Genomic DNA, 18,338 nt, shown 5'->3' with positions numbered 1-18,338 from the left:
AACTGTTCTGAAGTTTATTGAATTACTCTTATGCAGAGAAAAAAAAGAGGGGTTCCCACACATGGTAGACAGGCATGGGCGTAAAGGACACAAAAGAGTAAGTGGCCTCAATTCTTCCTCTAAACCAGAGATTCTCTGAATTGAGGCTGCTTCAGAATCACCTGGGGACCCAAGAGTGTCCCCAAGTGGGACCCAAGTGTGTATTTTTAAAATAAATCCCGAAGTTTCAGAACCACCACTAACCCAATGGCTAAAGATGCCATCTATTGAAAATATCCTAATTCCCCACCCAGTCTCAGACTCCAGCTTTCCAAGTGTGTGGAGAAGGATAGTATGTTTTAATTGATGAAGAGTTTCTGATGCCAGTTTACTATGCAGAAGGCAGGGGTGGGGCAGGGACAGGTTCTGAGGAAAGAAAATAGAATGGTACCTTCTATACAGGGGAAAAGGGTACTGAAGGGGCCTTGGCTGAGACCTCCTTGTAGGTAGTGGCTACCACTCCACAGGAGTCATAAAGCCAAGGCCAGCCCCTTAGCAGAAATGGGACTTTGTCATACACACTCTCGGAGCCTTGATAAGAAGTGGTCCTCAGGGCCTTTGATGTCTCTGCCACCTCCGCTCATGATGTCATGGAAACTTCTGAGTGGCTGCGTCCCTAAACACAGCAGCCCGCCCTCCACTGTGGTGAGGAAATCAAAGCCGTAGAAGGGTTGTAATAGGGGACTGGAGCCAAGAGAGTGTGCTGGGGCCGATCCTGCACCCAGGGAGCCCACCAGGACAGAAACACCAGTGGGTCAAGATATGGTGGGAGACGGCCCATCACACGGTCCATGTGGGGCAGAGGAGGGAAGTGATGAAAGAAGGACACAGATGGGCAGGGAGGGCAAGGGCCCAGTCAGGTCAGGGCCACTCCCATGCCTTGTCCAGGAGCCTTCAAAAGTCCAGGCGCCTGCTGAGTGAAGGAGGACAGCTTTCTTGGCTGAGCAAGGAGAGAAGGTCCAGTCGATAACCAATGAGCCTAGAAGCCACCAGCCTCAGGTTCACTTGTTCCGAGCCCAGTTCTCACCAAGACGGCTGTACTGAGCATCATTCCAATCTCGAAGGGGCTAAGAGATGAGAAGGAGAAACAGTGAGGCAGTGCCAGAACTGTCCCAGGGAGAACCCCAGCAGACCCCAAAGATGAGAGCTCATTCCTGGCCATTCCAGACCCCCCAGTGATGGATTCCCCACTAGGACCTTCACACACATACACATTAAACCTAGTATCAGGCTCTCCATCCCCACTCACTCCTCCCCCCATTCTCATCTTTTTCCCCTCAGGGCTCACCTGATAGAGCTGGTCATTCCCCAACAAAACTTGAGTGTCAGCAACTAGAAGAACCAGGGAAAGAGAGTCAACAAGGGCCTAGGAGATGGGACAGTGAGACCCCATGAATGCTGCAGGGGGACTTCAGCTGGTCACACCCTTGGAAGTCTGCATGAGCTATATGGGCACCTAAGTTCTGTCAGCAACCAGTTGTAGGAGTCCTTAGGAGATTGCAATAGTGACTCCCAGATGAGACACAACCCACCTCCAGCCCCATTCCTTAGCAGGTACACACTCATGCCCACATTCACAGCCACAACACACACATGTTCTGTCCCTTCCACTTACCCCTGGAGAGCCTTCCAGTCTCGTGTCCAGCAAAGCAGTAGACACCCAAAGCAAGGAGCACAGTGGCAATGATGTCAGTGATGACGATGCCTGCCAGGGTGGCTGAGTCCAGCTCCACACAGTTCTGGCACACTGTGGGGGAAGGGAGGCCGAAGGAGAGGTGGAGGGTCTTCAAGATCAGGGAACCATCTCTGCCTCTTAGGTCAGCCCCAGGATCTCTCATGCCAAGACCCAAACTTGGAAAAAGTCCTGCTGAGAGCCTTGATACATCTACTTCTAACCTTCAACCCAAGAAATCCCTGAGGAGAGCCAAGAAGTTGTCTCAGCTTTGTAGGAACTTAAACAAGGCAGTAGGCCAACCACTCTCCCAACCAAGCCCCTACTGCTTGGGTCACAAGGTCCCTATTGTTCTTTTGCCATTAAGCTATTTCCCACTCAGGGCTCCAAAATCTGGCTCATACCATTACGAGAGCAACCCAGTTTGTTGAGAGCACAGAATGGTACACCAGAGCTCCCTACACCTAGAAAGTTCTCATATCCAGAGGCCCCATCCATTCCAACCCAAAGGGTCTTGGAAGCACATACTTCGATAGTATACTTGCAGAGTAGTTGTTCTGCTGGTTTGTCCATCTGCCTCATTGCACACATACACTCCTCGTGGGTCCAGGTTGCGTCTTCCCAAGTCCATAGTTTTATTGCCTAAGGCCAGTTGTCCTACTGTTCCTTCTAGCCACATGATACTGGCATTGCATCTCAAAAACACTCTGTCCTCAAGTTCCTCCACAGAGATACTTAAGGGGCTCACTAAGGGAAAAAATACCATGATTGGAGCCAGCTCTTTGGTCTGCACCAGACTGCTTGTTCTGCTGAGGCTCATACTTAAGAAGGACCACTTTCCAAGTCTAGAATAGTTCATGGTTTCTAGTGAGAGATACAGAAGTCACAAGAGAAGTGCTTCAATAGGCTCCCCACAAACTGCGGGGACCAAGAAGGACAGGAGGACACAATCCAAACAGAGGACAGGCCCTGATGGACATGGAGCAAAAGAGGAAAACATGGAATTGGGTCGATCCAAGAACCTTCCTGGAAATGTGTTCAGACCACTGATTAGAAGTAGGAGGGGAGCCCAGACTGCTAAAACACCCAACAGATATGGAAAGGCAGAAGAATGGTCCTCGATTGGAGATGTCTACATTTTTTTCTCCAAGAAACCTTCTGATTCTACTTCCCAGCCACCTGCAACACTCCCACGTCAACTTCTCATCTTCTGCCCCCTCGCCCCACCCTTGCCCCAACCACTACCAAGGGAATGGTACTACTAAAGCCTTTCCTATGGCCAATGATGGCTGGGGGTAGGAGAGAAGTTAATATGAATTACCATCCCAGTGGTCCAAAAGGGGACCTAGGGCAAATCCCATGTAAAGATTTTTAGTTGTTCCACCCTTGCTTAGGAGGAGAGGGACAGGAAAAAAAATTTTTATTGAATCTGTTCTTGGGGCTCCACACAGGTCAAGTCTTGTGGGGAGTTTAAGGGTTGGAGGTACGAACAGCACCTTTCTAGATCCACTGAACTGCTGTGACTGAGAGCATCTCCACAGCCCACAGAGGCACTGGAATCTATATCTCTAATCCCAGGAAAAAGTGGAATCTACATTCTTCCTGAGATTCATGGTCAGTAACCAATTTGGATAGAAGAGCATCCTCTAGAAAACCCCCCGAAGAGCCATTTCTCGTGCCTCTGTAGCAGGTCAGGAGAAAATGCATGTATTCTCAGGGAGATACATGTACATCAGATGCTCCACATCACAGAGTCATGTATTCCTTGGGGATCCGTTTCCAATGGAAATCCTGGATGTCCCAAAGAAGCTGACTACTAGGGTAACCATTCATCCCAGTTTGCCTGGGATTGAGAGAATACCTGGGACATGAGAGTATCAGTTTTAAAACCAGACAAACGTGGATGAGTGGGTCATTCTACTACCCCAAATCTGCCCTCCCTCCTGCTCAGCCTCAATTTCACTTTTCTCTTAAAGCATTCCCCTGAGTGCTGGGCCATGGCCCCAGGTGGTGACATCATGATGGCCAAATGACCAAGAGTCCTGGATCCCAAAGGCTCTCTGCCCTAGAAGGAACAGTGCTCCCATTACCAGCCCTAGGCTAAGGCACACAGATACTGCAACACTTCCTACAGATCTCTGGCCTAAGGTCTTCAGAGAGACATTCAAGGCAAAGATGCACCCCTAGCTGGATTCAGTCAAAGCCAAGAGCCTGTGCTTCCCACACCCTGTGCTACGTCCCAACATGGCCCTCCTTGACAACGCTGCCTGGTGAATTGAAGCTAGCATTGAGAAGGACTTTCGAGTGGACCACATTCCAGGTGGTAATGTCGCTCTTAGGTCCCTTCTCCAAGATGCCCCCATCCACCCAGAGAAGCCTTACCTTGGGAGAGAAGGGCAGCCAGTATCAGGCCAGACAGAAAACTTCTGTGTTCCATCTTCCAGCAGAATTCATCCAGAAGACAGACCCAAGTCACAGAACTATCAGCCAAGGTGAAAGCTGCCTTCCCCCAACTGACTCATGCGTACCCGGAAAAAGTAAAGCGTGGTGGAGGCACTAGAAGACGCCTATTTCTCTGCTCTCTGCTGTTGGCGATGGGAGGCTGCCAGGGTAGAGGTAGGCTGGGGGTGGGGTAGGAAGGAAGGAGGTGCAAATCGCTCTTTCTCAGAGCATGGAGGGTGGGGGAGGGGTAGAAGGGGGAAGCAGAGGATATGGAAAAGGTTGCCTGGACTTCTAGGAAGTAAAAGGAGATTCAGGGTGTCCTTTCTTGAGTCACTGATGAAAAACAAGAAATTCTGAGTTCCTGTCAGCAACATCACTACATTTACTCACCACCTAAAAACTGCCACCTCTCAAAACCCTTGAGACAAGCTGTGAACCCCATCCCAGAAGCCATATCAGCTAGGTTCCTCCCTTTCCTGGTCTTTCTTGGGACCCTACCCGAGGTCCTCCTTGGGCCGCCTGGGACACCACACTAAGTAGATTCTTTTTTTTTTCTTCTTCTTCTTTTTTTTTTTTTTTTTTGCAGTACGCGGGCCTCTCACTGCTGTGGCCTCTCCCGTTGCGGAGCACAGGCTCCGGACGCACAGGCTCAGCGGCCATGGCTCACGGGCCCAGCCGCTCCGCGCCATGTGGGATCCTCCCAGACAGGGGCACGAATCCACGTCCCCTGCATCGGCAGGCGGACTCTCAACCACTGCGCCACCAGGGAAGCCCCTAAGTAGCTTCTTACCAGTGGGAGTTTGAGCTTTGGGAGCCCCCTAATGAGAGATTTACATCCTAGCTCCAATACTGCCTACCTGCTGGGTTTGAGCCAGTCACAGAATTCTTCAGAGCCTGATTCCCTCAGTACCATGAGAAGAGCTCGAATGGAATGTTTCCATGGTACCTGACACTTCATATGTTCTCAATAAGAGAGAGAGTTATTAATGACAGTATGATTAATTCACAGCACAGTTGAGTCTCCCCAGGAGACAAATGGACTTTTTTCCTCTGGGCTATGGAAAGCCCAAACTGTCTACACTGTCGCAGTTAGACTGTAATTTACCCGAGGGTAGAGAGCGTACGTGTCTTGCTCACTTCTGTATCACCAGCACCTGGCCTGTGCGTGGCACGTGATGAGAGCTCTGTACATTTTTCTCAATTCACTGGCTGACCGGCTGAGGGGCCTGAGATCCTGGAAACACAGCTGACCCTAGTCCTTGGAAATGTATGGTCTGTCTTGGTGGAATTGTCCTACCTATTCCTTTCCAGGCAGGAACCACTTTGATGATATCATCTCAAGAGAGCAGTGAAAAAAAATCCCTGGACTGAGGTGGCTTTCTGTTCAGAGTTCCAGCCCCAAGCACCTAAGAGTTCCCACCTAAATTCACTAGTTCTAACAACAACAGCTAGCAACAGGCAACAGCTGGCCGAGATCCAAGTAACAAGTGGTGGCAGAAACGTTTATCTTCCCCCTCATAAAAAGAAAGCGGCCCAGGCCACCTCCTGCCCAGCACCCAAGGTGGCTTTCCGTACAAGCTGAGTCTCTGAGATGGGAATCCAGCACTCCCTCACGCTCCCTCCCCTCCACCACCCACGCTCCTCTCCTTAACTGAAAAGCCAGAGGTATCTGCACCTGCCGCCCTCCTGAGCCCTGCCCCCACCCACCGCCCACACTTGAAGCAGAGGGTGGAGGCTCCGGGTTCTTGCCTTCTCACAGGGGCCCCAGCCTTAAGGATGCTGGGCGGAGCCAGGCTATGCGCTAGCACAGGCTGGCTGGCTGGCTGCTAGGGGCTGCTCAGTGCTTCTGCGGGAGAAGAACAGAGGCTGCTATGGAGCAGGGGAAGCGTCTGGCCGGCCTCATCCTGGCTGTCACTCTTCTTCAAGGTAAGGGCCCGCTAGGGGGTCTGACAGTCTGGAGAAGGGCTCAAGGGAAGAAGCCATAACAGGGGGGCAAGAATATTTGGATCTCCTAACCTCAAGTTGTAATCCTAAAGTTCAGAGAAGGAAGGGCAAAAATGAAGCTTCTCACTGCTCTCTGCTAAAGAGAAGCCGTGTTCCATGGGAGAGATGGAGTCCTTGTCTCCTAAGAAGTCAAAACAGATGACTTTACTGGCTTGAGAGAGAACCCCGATGCCACCATCTTAGGTTTGAATGTAGCCCAAAGGGCACAGGCCAGGAATCTGAAGAGAAAAGGTATGTGTTCCTTAACTCAGAGCTGGGGTTAGGAGTAGACCTATGAAGCATTCACTCACTCTGTTGGTCAGCTGGTCAACAAATACGTGCGAGATCCTATTACGTGTTAGGCTAGAAGGGTATAAAGGTGAATAAAAACCTTCTGCTCCAATTAGCTCATAGTCTAATTGAAGAGATAAGTTTCAACGTTGCCAGATTGAGTGTAAGGTTCAATATAGGTTGCCTGAACGAATATTCAGTTGGAAATACAATAGGAAGTGGATGAACTGGGCCGATGCCTGGAATCTGGACTAGAGGTGATCCTCTCCACATTGAAAGTCGTTGAAATCAAGCAAGAAGTATGAGAGATGTGAGGAAGAGGAGGCTGAGGATAGAACTGTGAGGATACCACCTTTAAGGAATAGTTAGAGAACAAACATGTCAGTAAAGAGATAAGGGAATGATCCAAGAGCTGAAATAATCGGATGAGTGCTATTCCATAGAAACCAAGGGAGTAGAGAGCTTCCAGAAGGAGAAAATCACCATGAGTATGAAATGCTAAAGAGACGTCCACTGATATAAGAATATATTCAGGGGCTTCCCTGGTGGCGCAGTGGTTGGGAGCCTGCCTGCCAATGCAGGGGACACGGGTTCGATCCCTGCTCCGGGAAGATCCCATATGCCGCGGAGTAACTAAGCCCGCGTGCCACAACTACTGAATCCATATGCCACAACTACTGAGGCCCACGTGCCTAGAGCCCGTGCTCCCCAACAAGAGAAGCCACTGCAATGAGAAGCCCGCACACCTCAACAAAGAGTGGCCCCCGCTCGACGCAACTAGAGAAAGCCCATGCGCAGCAACGAAGACCCAACAGATCCAAAATTAAATAAATAAAACATTAAAAAAAAAAAAGAATATATTCAAAAGTTTAAGTCTGTATACATACTACCAAATGTAAAATAGATCGCTAGTGGGAAGCAGCCACATAGCACAGGGATATCAGCTCGGTGCTTTGGGGACCACCTAGAGGGGTGGGATAGGGAGGGTGGGAGGGAGACGCAAGAGGGAGGAGATATGGAGAGTTTTGAATCAGAGTTAGAATGAGGGGACTCTTTTTTCCTCCCATGGTGATCAGGTGGATGGGGAGAAGAGCTAGTTAGAAATCTGCTTAACTCTTTGTCTTGCTTTTCTTTATCTTCATTTACCCATTTATTCACTCATACATTCATTCGAAATATATAAAGTTCCTACCACGTTCCAGGCACTGTGCTGGGTGAACTATTCATAAACAGTTCACCCCTATATGAAGTTCTAAGACTGTTGACTCCTTCCAACTGTTTGCATCACACTTTGATCTATGCCCCCATCTCTCCCCATAACAAACTCTACCTCTAGCCAAACTGCCTCTTTTGTCCTTTTCCAAGTCTGTATCTTTGTTCAGCTATTCTTTCTACCTGGAAACTCTTTGTCTGGTGAATTCTCACTCATTCTTCAAGGCAGAACCAAATGCCATCTTCTCTGTCAAGCTTTCCCTGTCCCCTCACCCTTGGTCAAAATCAATAGTTTCTACCCCTTTCCATATGCATTTATACAAATACTAAATGATAATTTATAAGTACTATTACATTTATTACATTTGTGATTATTTTTTTCCCACTTCATTGTAAACTCTTCAGAAGCTGCAACTAGTTATTTGTATCACCACCCTTTTCTTCCACACTCGTTACTCAGACACATAATAGTGGTAAGCGTTTGGATTAAATCCAATTGAACTGAACTCCAGTGTTGTTTCTCTATAGTATGTCTACCATGCAACTCTACTGCTCTGAGTTTTGAGACAGATTTGAGGGCTATTTAATAGCTAACTCTTTGGGGACATTCAGGGTTTCCACAAAAACTGGATCACCAAGGGTGAAGGTTTTAGAAGTAACTCAGCTCTAAAAGGCTTTAGCTAGTGCACACCCAGTCTTTGCCAGGGCTTTAGCTGCTAAAGGAGAAGAGCATTCCACACTGTACAGGCAATACCCTTACGGATACTGCAATACAGTTCTGCAATGCTAACCGTCCAGAGTTAGTGTCAGACCTCAAAGGTTAAGGGCTCAGTCCCCAAAACGACTGCCCTCACTTTAAAAGCTAGGCACAAATTCAGGGATCCTCAGACTACCCACACTTCTAACGAACTGCCTACAAATCTGGAGGGTTCCCAAGAACCCCCTCAGAATTTGCTAGAACAACTCACAGAACTCTGGAAACCCCTATCCTTACTACTAGTTTTCTTACAAAAAATAAAATCAGATCTATCCAAATGAAGAGACACATAGGGTGAGGTCTGGGAGGGTCCTGAACACAGAGCTTCCATGCCCTCTCCTTCAGGAATTAAAATAGATCACCCTCCTGGCACATTGATATATTCACCAACTAGGAAGTATGAATGAGTTTTTATTGGGGTTTCATTACATAGGCATGATTGATTGAATCATTGGTCGTGTGACTGAACTCAATCTCCAGTCCTCCTCCCCCTCCTAGAGCTCAAAGCCCCAATTCTCCAATCACATGTTTGGTCTTGACGGGTCCCATCCTGAGTCATCTCATTAGCATAAACTCATGTGTGATCCAAGGGCCCACGAAGAATCACAAAGGCAATCCTGTCATTCATGAAATTCCACGGGTTGAGAAACTCCCTCCCAGCAACCCAGGAGAGAGACCAGACAAACTCTTTGCTATACGCCACCCTAAATTCGGTTTGGTGATTTAGGCAACAATCCAAAGAAATAGGTATAGATACTGTCACTCGCATGAATTAGGCTCTTGCTCTCCATGTTGGCCTCAAATGACCATGGAAATGATACATCAGGGGCTCTGAATGACTTCATGCCCAGCTGATCCTCTGTCTCTCTTCTGTCTCTACAGGTACTATGGCACAGTTGAATGAAGGTAGGGGAAATGGCTTCTTTCTACCATCAGCCTCTGAGGAAATTCATGGAAATATGGCTTCCCACAACCGTAGTCCTATAGGAGAAAGTGAAGAAGGGATGGGATGATGAAGGATAGACAGCAAACCTCTCCAGTGTCAACCAAATCAGTGGCCAGCCTTGACCTCCCTGGCAGCTTTCCTGTAGCTAAACAATTAGTTTTCTGGTTCTTGGAGGAGAAAGAGGACCCTAGCAGCTAGGCACTACTCAAAGCACAACCTATGAATCAACAGCATTGGCATCACCTGGGAGCATGTTAGAAATGCAGAATCTCAGTCCCTCTCCAGAACTATTGAATAAAACCTGAAATTCTAACTAGACCCCATGTGATTCATGTGCACATTAAAGCTTAAGAAGCAGTACTGTCATGGTCTTCTCCTGATGCCCTGGGACAGGGAGAATTTCAGAGGCAAGATCTTAACAGACATTTCCTTTTTCAGTAAAAGTGGATGACAATCAAGAAGATGGTTCAGTACGTCTGACTTGTGACATGAATGAAAAAGTTATCAGATGGTTTAAAGATGAGGTGGAAATAAGTCCTGTAAACACAAGTAAAAAGACTTGGAATCTTGGAAGTAGTGCCAAGGACCCTCGAGGGATATATTGGTGTCAAGGATCAAAGAGCCGTTCAAAACCACTCCAAGTATATTATAGAAGTACGTATCCCCTTTGGTTTGCTTGTGTGAAATTAAACAGTACTTGCTGTTCTGGTGAGCTTCTTGTCTGGGGTGAGTGTGGAAATAGATGCTAAACAGTGAAGTAAGAGCCAGTTTTCTTAATCTCAACATAATTTTTTTTTTAATTTATTTATTTGGCTGCGCCGGGTCTTAGTTGCGGCACGCGGGATTTTCATTGAGGCATGGGGGATCTTTAGTTGCGGCATGTAGCATCTTTTAGTTGCAGCATGCAGGATCTAATTCCCTGACCAGGGATCAAACTCTGGCCCCCTGAATTGGGAGCATGGAGACTTAACCACTGGACCACCAGGGAAGTCCCTCAACTTACTTCTTTTTGAATTTAACAAAGCAGTTCCCCCAAATTCTTGAAAAAGCATAGCCTGTGTTGTAAAGCCTGACTCACTTTTGGGTAGGCCCCACAGATTGGAGCAGTCAGCAGTTTATATAAAGTGAGTTAGGGCAGGTAAGGGAGACAGGGGAGACTACAAGGTAAGTAACAGGAATGTAGAAGGCAGTTGAGCATGGAGAATGGGATCTGGTCTTCCTTATATTTCAATATTTGCTGGGAGTAATACTACATGGGCTCCCCCAGGACTCCTGGGAGACAGAGGAACATCAAAAAGCATTGAGTTCTCAGCCCAAGGATCTTCCCAGGCAATTCCCTTGCCATACCACCCACAGAGAGAACAGTCTTCTGCCCTAGACAGAGGTATTATCTCAGGAGAAAAAATTCCAGAACAACTTTCACACCTCGAAGGAGGCTTATCGTTCCCTTTCCCCACAGTGTGTCAGAACTGCATTGAGCTGAATTTAGCCACTGTGTCTGGCTTTATCTTCGCTGAAATCGTTAGCATTTTCCTCCTTGCTGTTGGGGTCTACTACATTGCTGGACAGGAAGGAGTTCGCCAGTCAAGAGGTAAAAGAATGCTCTTAGCTGAGAGGTGAGACCACCTGGGACCCTTAGCCTTCTTCCTACCAAAATAGAACCAATGGAAAAGACTGGGTTGGCACGTGTCACTGATGAGCATGACTGGGTGGGGCTCTGGTTCTGTAGGCAGGAGAAAAGGACACTTGGTGTTTTCACAGCATATTTGCCTATCTCAAGATCCAACTCTCTCTGATTTGTCCTCTGTGCTTTTTAAAAAACTCTTTCTTGAAGTAAAACCTACATACAGAAAAGTTCATGAATCACATACACACAGCTCAAAAAACTTTTCTAACAAAGCAAACACACATATGAATCCAGCACCCAGTTTAAGAAAGAGAATTAACACTTGTGGTCACTTCCAGCCTCCACTTAGTCCCAAAAGCGACCACTATCCTGACTTCTAACAACATTGATTCATTTTGCCTGTTTTTGTTGCTTACGTAAATAGACTCATACAGTAAGTACTCTTGTGTGTGGCTTCTTTTACTCAACAGTATGCTTGTGACATCTATCCATAGTGTTATATGTAGATGTATTTCACTAATTCTTATTGCTATTCAGTACTCCATTGGGTGAATATATCCCAGTATATTATTTATTCTATCTTGTGTATGTGTACATTTTGTTTATTTTTTGTGCAGCTTCAGACAAGCAGACACTGTTGTCCAATGACCAGCTCTATCAGGTAAGGGAATGTGAAGTGAAAGAGACATTGCTAGCTAGTAGTGGTAAAATTTTGGAATGGGGGGGCAAGTTATTTGGAAGAAACTGCTTAGGACATACCAGACGATGGCATCGTTATCCCTTTGGGTAGAATGGACGAAATAAAGAGAAGGGTTGAGGGAGACTGAGGTCAGGGTCTAGTGACAAAAAGTTGAAGAACACACAGAGAAACTAGATACAGAGCCTCCATTCTTGTCCTCTCCCACCCCCAGGACCATGAAGAAACCCCACTCCAAAGCCTTGAACATAAAAAGCACTCAATAAGTATGCATCAATAGAAAACAGACTTATGGTTACCAGGGGGTAAGGGCAGGGAGGGATAAATAGGAAGATTGGGATTGACATATACACACTACTATATATAAAGTAGATAACTAATAAGAACCTGCTGTATAGCACAGGGAATTCTACTCAATACTCTGTAATGATCTATATGGGAAAAGAATCTTAAAAAAAGTTTTTTTTAAAAAAGAGTGGATATATGTATATGTATAATAGATTCACTTTGCTGTATACCTGAAACTAACACAACATTGTAAATCAACTATACTCCAATAAAAAAATTTTTAAGTATATATATATGAAGAAAGGTGAAAAAAATAAAGACATTTAGAGTGAAAGCTAAAAATTTTTTTAATTAGAAAATAAATATGCATCAAATTAATTCATAGAGGATGATGGAAAATGATTATGACTGTACTATCCTTTTTAGCCCCTTAAGGAACGGGAAGATGACCAATACAGCCACCTTCAAGGAAACCATTTGAGGAAGAATTGAGCCCAGAACTCAGAGTAGGTGTGTCTCTCTACACCAATTCTAAGAAAGTGCCTTTGCACTACCTGCCTTCCCAACTACTGCCAAGTTTATCTCCTTTCCCCAAGCAGCTATAAGGATGGGGGGTAGGGAGGATTGATTGATAATTCCTTGGGGGGAGGGGGATGACTCTCCTGTGCATTGTAGGATTTTTAGCAGCATCCCTCACCTCTGTCCACCAGATGCCAGTAGTACTCCCCAGCTGTGACAACAAAAATATCTCCAGATATTGCAAGTATCCCCACGGGATGCAAAGTCGCCCTTAGTTAAGAATCACTGAACCTATATTAACCTTCTAATCACCCAAGCAATCAATCAGAAGTTCTAATTCAATCAACCAGAAATTTCAGTCAGGAAAACAGGGCCCAAGCATTATTTGGTTTTCTGAACCAGTTGCAATTTTTCTTTTTTAATCCAGGTGTTTTCCCTTCTATCCAGTTCTCAGAAACAGAGCAATACATTTTGGAGCAATCCTAGTAGAGATTTTCAACCCTAAATCTAGACTCAAGATTCCCAAAGGTGACAAATGGAGAAGAAAGGCCATCAGAGCAAATTCGGGTTTTTCCTCAAAAAAAAAAAAAAAAAAAGTAAAGTAAAACTTGTATGGTGTTTCAGGAGCGCCATCTATTGGAAGTAATTTTTCTGTAAAAGAAAAACGAAAAGGTCAAATAACCTCCTTTATTTGAATACCATTTTTTTAAGTTTGCATTTTTATTTACTTTCTTTATAAGTCATAATTCACATGGTTCTAATATGCAGTGAAAGGTCGCCCTCCACCTCCATCTCCAGCTACCCAGTTACCTTCTACAGAGGCAAACAATAATACTAGTTTCTTACATAGCTTTACAAGATATTTAAAGTATTATATATCGGAGGTATTCTAGGCATACATAAGCAAATTCTTTTTTTTTATGGATGATAAATGCATCGTGATTTTTTGTTTGGTTTGGTTTTAGCTGCGTTGGGTCTTCATTGCTGCGCGTGGGCTTTCTCTAGTTGCAGCAAGTGGGGGCTACTCTTCACTGCAGTGCGCTGGCTTCTCACTGCAGTAGCTTCTCTTGTTGTGGAGCATGGGCTCTAGGCGCACGGGCTTCAGTAGTTGTGGCACATGGGCTCAGCAGTTGTGGCACACGGGCTTAGTTGTTCCGCGGCATGTGGAATCTTCCCGGACCAGGGATGGAACCCATGTCCCCTGCATTGGCAGGCAGATTCTTAACCACTGTGCCACCAGGGAGGTCCCCAAGCAAACTCTTAAGTACACATTATTCTTCCTTGCCCTATTTTTCACACAAATGTTATCATACTATACATCTTGCACTTCTCACCTAATAAAACCTGAAGATTACTTCATACCAATATATAAAGGAGCTCTTTTTTTTATGCAGCCACTTTGTACAGATCCCCTATAATTTATTTAACCAGTCCTCTATTGATGGAAATTTAAGTTTGTTCTTTTGCTCTTACAATGCCACAATGACTGTATAAATGTCATTTTTTAAAATTGTATTGAGGTATAATTTACATATAATTCACTCATTTTAAGTGATTTCACCTGTTCTCGGTAATTTTTAGCAAATTTACCCAGTTGTACAACCATCACCATAATCCAGATTTAGAATATTTCCATCAGTCTCTTAAGATCTCTTGTGCTCTTTGCAGTCACTCCTTGTTCTCACCCTCAGTGCCAGGCAATCACTAATCTCTTTTCTATCTCTTTAGATTTGCCTTTTCTGGATAAATGGAGTCATACAATATGCTGTTCTGGACATTCTCATACAAGTCTTCGTGTAGACGTATGTCTTCATTTGTCTGGGTTGATATCCAGGAGTGAAGAATTGCTGGGTTGTATGGTAAATTTATGTATAACATTTTAAGAAACTGCCAGTTTGCCAAACTGGCGGTTCCATTTTACATTCCCACCAGCAATGGATGAATGAGGTTCCTGTTTCTCCACATCTTCACAAATATTTGTTACTATCTTTTTTAGTATAGCCATTCTAGTAGATGTAAAATAGTGTCTTATTGTGGCTTTAATTTGCATTCCCTAACGACTAACGATGTTGAACATCTTTTCATGTGCTCATTAGCTATTCTTATCATATCTTTAGTGAAGCGTGTGTTCAAAGCTCTTTTTTTTAATTGAGTTGTTTTTCTTCTTACTATTGAACTGTAAAAGTTCTTATATATTTTTGAATACAAGTCTTTTAATCAGCTACATGATTTGCAAATATATCTACCAGTCTGTGACTTGTCTTTCCATTTTCTTAGTGGTGTCTTTTGAAGTGCAAGAGTTTTTAATTTTGCTGAAGTCTGTTTTATCCATTTTTTGAAATGGATTGTGCTTTTGGTGTCATGTCTAAGAAATCCTTGCCAAACCCAAGGTCACAAAGATTTCTCATATGTCTTGTTTTTACAGTTTTATTTCTAACAATAAATGTCATTTTGAACATTAAGACTATTTGTAACAAATACAAATAAATGGAATTGTAGGACCGTAATGTATTTGCACCTGTAATTTAATTAAATATTGCCAAATTGCACTTCATTGAGGTTGGACCAATACATAATCCTAACAAGAGTGTCTACTGTTCCATACACAATCTAACAGTGTACTATTAAATTTTTTGAACTTTGCCAATCTGATAAGTTAAAAATGGCATCTCAGCTTAATTTTAATCTGCATTTTCCTAACATTTGTTTTTCCTTCTCATGAAATACAGGCTCATATCCTTTGATATATATTTTTTTTTTACTGTTGCTCTTGGCGTTTAGAATATAACCCCTTCTCTTAGTGTTATTTATTTATTTATTTATTTATTTATTTACTGCGTTGGGTCTTCGTTGCGGTGCACGTGTTTCTCATTGCAGTGGCTTCTCTTGTTGCGGAGCACAGACTCTAGGTGCACGGGCTTCAGTAGTTGCAGCATGCGGGCCCTAGAGCGTGCGGGCTTCAGTAGTTGTGGCGAGTGGACTCAGTAATTGTAGCGCACAGGCTCTAGGGTGCACGGGCTTCAGTAGTTGTGGTGCACAGTCTCAGTAGTTGTGGCACACGGACTTAGTTGCTCCGTGGCATGTGGGATCTTCCCAGACCAGGGATTGAACCCAGGTCCCCTGCATTGGCAGGCAGATTCTTAACCACTGCGCCACCAGGGAAGCCCCTGATCTTCTTCTTATTGACTTGCAACAACCCTTTACATATTTGGGAAAATAGATCTTTTGTTTGTGGCATTAGTTGCAAATATTTTTCCAGTGTTGTTATTTAGATTTTGACTTTACTTATGGTTGGTTTTCTATACACATTTTACAAATATTTGACTGTAGTAGAATTCACTGTTCTTTTATGGCTTAGATTATTCTTTTACAAAACTTCTCCCATTAATTCCTATAGCATTTTCCTGGTTTCACTTTATATATTTAAATCTTTGATCCACCTTGAATTAATTTTAGTGTAAAGGTCTAATATATTGACTAACGTTTAAATCCATAGCTACCCACTTATTCTGGAAGTATTTATTGAATAATCCACCTTGTGCACATTAATTTTAAATGCTACATTACCACTCCACTCTCACCAGATTGTAAGCTCCAGGAAAAGTTGTATTTTTTTTCTACTACTGTAGCTTCAGGAGCTAGAACAATGCTGGAACATGATAGGCGCTCTAAGATTGCTCAACATTTGGTGTGTGTCTGTGTGTGTTACAGTATACTATTCTGTGGCATTAAGTACATTCACAGTGTTGTGCAACCATCACCACTCTCATTTTCAGAATTTTTTATTATCCTGAAGAAACACTTTACCCATTAAACAATAACTCCCCATTCCTCCCTCACCCCACCCCTGGTAACCTCTTTTTTACTTTCTGTCTCTGAATTTGCCTACTCTGGGTACCACATATAAGTGAAGTCATACAATATTTGTCCTTTTGTGTCTGGCTTATTTCACTTGGCATAATGTTTTCAGGGTTCATAGCAAGTATCAAAATTTCCTTCCTTTTTAAGGCTTAATAATGATGTGTATGTATATGCCACATTTTGTTTGTCCATTTACCCGTCAATAGACATTCTGGGTTGTTTCCACCTTTCACCTATTACAAACGATACTGCTATGAACAGTGGTGCACAAGTATCTGTTTGAGTCCCTGCTTTCAATTCTTCGGAGTATTTACCCAGAAGTGGAATTGCTGCATCATATGATAATTCCGTTTAACTTTTTGAGGAACCACCAAACTGTTTTCCCAAAGTGCTCCACTGTTTTACATTCCCATGAGCAATGCACAAGGGTTCCTATCTCTCCACATCCTCACCAAGACTTATCTTCTATTTTTTTCATAATCACCTTCCTAATGGGTATGAGGTGGTATTTCACTGTGGTCTTAATTTGCACTTCCCTAATGATTAGTGACATTGAGCTTCTTTTCATGTGCTTATTGGCCATTTGTATATCTTCTATAGAGAAATGCTTATTTAAGCCCATTGTCCATTCTTTAATCAAGTTGTTTAGGTTTTTTGTTGTTGAGTTATAGGCTTTTTATATAACTGGATATTAACTTTTTATCAGATATGTGAGTTACAAATTTTTTCTGTCACTCTATGAATTGTCTTTTCACTTGCATGCTTGAAAAGTATGCTGCTTCCTTTGCCTTTGTGTACCTCAAAGTAACCTTTAGGATGTACTCGTCTTCACTTTACAAATAAGAAAACTGCACTCCAATCAAAGCAAAGCTTAACACATTTCCGGGTACCTAATAACAGTTCACAAGTTTCAGTTATTGTTAATGCTACTGTTATTGCTTCATAGATAATAATTATCTATGAAGAGTTACAGAAGCTGTTTCAAAAAGGCCTAAGATCGGTGGGACAATCAGCGTAAGTCCACAGAGGCCAGGGTTCACCAAGTCATACGTGCTGCTGATACATGGGTTTCCGAGAGCCGCATACGCCATTGAGCTCCACGACAATCCGCTCCCAACTCAACCTGACCCGCCCCCAATCCAACCCCAAATCCACTTCCGGCCACTTCCGCCCCGCCCAAGCCAGTTAGCGCATGCGCAGTGGGGATGTTTGCGCGCCCGCTTCCAGAGCAGGGCGACACACCCAGCTTCCGGCGCCCAGATGAGATTCCACAAGGCCCGGCGCCTTGTCATGACGTTAGCTCCGGTTGCCGTGCTGAGTCGGAAGTGGGAACCCTTCGGCCGCTGAGATTCTGTCGTCTCGTCGCTGCTGGCCCTCAGGCTCTGGTAAGAGAGGATATAGCTGGAGGGGAGGGGATCGTTGAGTCTCCAATGGGATTTTTTTTCTCCTAGTCGAATGCCAGTCCAAACGTCTGCACTCTTACCTCCTCCAAATGCCTTCTCCTGTGCTTTCCTAAACACTGTCTCTCTCCTTCATGAACTTCGACCCTGTCTGCTTTGGGAACCCCTTACAGTGCTCCAGCTACTGGCATCTCTGCCCCTCTTTGCCATTTCCCTCCTGGAAGAGGCCGAATCCTGGCCTTGCATTATCTTTGGTTTTCTTTCTCTAGAACGTGCCCCGAGTGGGTGGGTCTCCCTCTGTGCCGCGAATCCCTTATGGAACCTGGAGGGACAAAATATAAAGAGTAGACAACAAATAGCTAGGTGCAAAAGAAGAGAAAATTAAGCACGAGTCGCAGTAGTCAAACCAGTCGAATCCGTATGGCAAGGTGTTGATATTTCTAAAGGCAAGTGATCAGTTCACCACTCAAAACTCTCCTGGCACTCTGTTTCTTGCTCCCACAGCAGTTGGGTTTAGAAGACATTTCTAAAATTGAGTAACCAGAGCTCAGGAGCTTATACTTGATGGGTCTTCTCTTTGGATTCAGTTTTTCACTCCCAGAAC

The 18,338-nt window shown here is 44.5% G+C and overlaps 3 protein-coding genes across 5 annotated transcripts in view; 2 read left to right on the top strand and 1 right to left on the bottom strand.

The window, feature by feature from the left end:
* CD3D (CD3d molecule) lies at positions 1–4,264 on the bottom strand. Of its 2 annotated transcripts, XM_029209456.1 has the most exons (5): positions 4,094–4,264; positions 2,240–2,458; positions 1,655–1,786; positions 1,328–1,371; positions 1–1,106 (listed from the first exon to the last, which is right to left on the bottom strand). In XM_029209456.1, the coding sequence occupies exons 1-5, from the start codon at positions 4,146–4,148 to the stop codon at positions 1,041–1,043; spliced, it is 516 nt and encodes a 171-aa protein (XP_029065289.1). In that variant the 5' UTR covers positions 4,149–4,264; the 3' UTR covers positions 1–1,040. The 2 variants fall into 2 exon arrangements, with proteins under 2 accessions (XP_029065289.1, XP_029065290.1); XM_029209457.1 differs by lacking the exon at positions 2,240–2,458 and having other exon boundaries at positions 4,094–4,260.
* Positions 4,265–5,942: 1,678 nt separating this feature from the next.
* CD3G (CD3g molecule) lies at positions 5,943–15,136 on the top strand. Of its 2 annotated transcripts, XM_029209689.1 has the most exons (7): positions 5,943–6,079; positions 9,279–9,302; positions 9,781–9,996; positions 10,802–10,933; positions 11,587–11,630; positions 12,381–12,464; positions 14,202–15,136. In XM_029209689.1, the coding sequence occupies exons 1-6, from the start codon at positions 6,025–6,027 to the stop codon at positions 12,444–12,446; spliced, it is 537 nt and encodes a 178-aa protein (XP_029065522.1). In that variant the 5' UTR covers positions 5,943–6,024; the 3' UTR covers positions 12,447–12,464; positions 14,202–15,136. The 2 variants fall into 2 exon arrangements, with proteins under 2 accessions (XP_029065522.1, XP_029065521.1); XM_029209688.1 differs by lacking the exons at positions 12,381–12,464; positions 14,202–15,136 and having other exon boundaries at positions 11,587–12,005.
* Positions 15,137–17,429: 2,293 nt separating this feature from the next.
* UBE4A (ubiquitination factor E4A) overlaps positions 17,430–18,338 on the top strand; it is a 35,206-nt gene continuing 34,297 nt past the window's right edge. The window contains exon 1 of the mRNA XM_029208223.1: positions 17,430–17,719. The gene's annotated coding sequence lies outside the window, so the exon portion shown is untranslated. The remainder of the gene's footprint in view (positions 17,720–18,338) is intronic.

This window comes from Monodon monoceros, unplaced genomic scaffold (genome assembly GCF_005190385.1).
Source record: "Monodon monoceros isolate NGI ecotype Baffin Bay Population unplaced genomic scaffold, NGI_Narwhal_1 Super_Scaffold_7, whole genome shotgun sequence".
Classification (NCBI taxonomy): domain Eukaryota; kingdom Metazoa; phylum Chordata; class Mammalia; order Artiodactyla; family Monodontidae; genus Monodon; species Monodon monoceros.
Note: the sequence above shows the minus strand (reverse complement) of the source record. Positions and strands in the feature narration are given on the sequence as shown.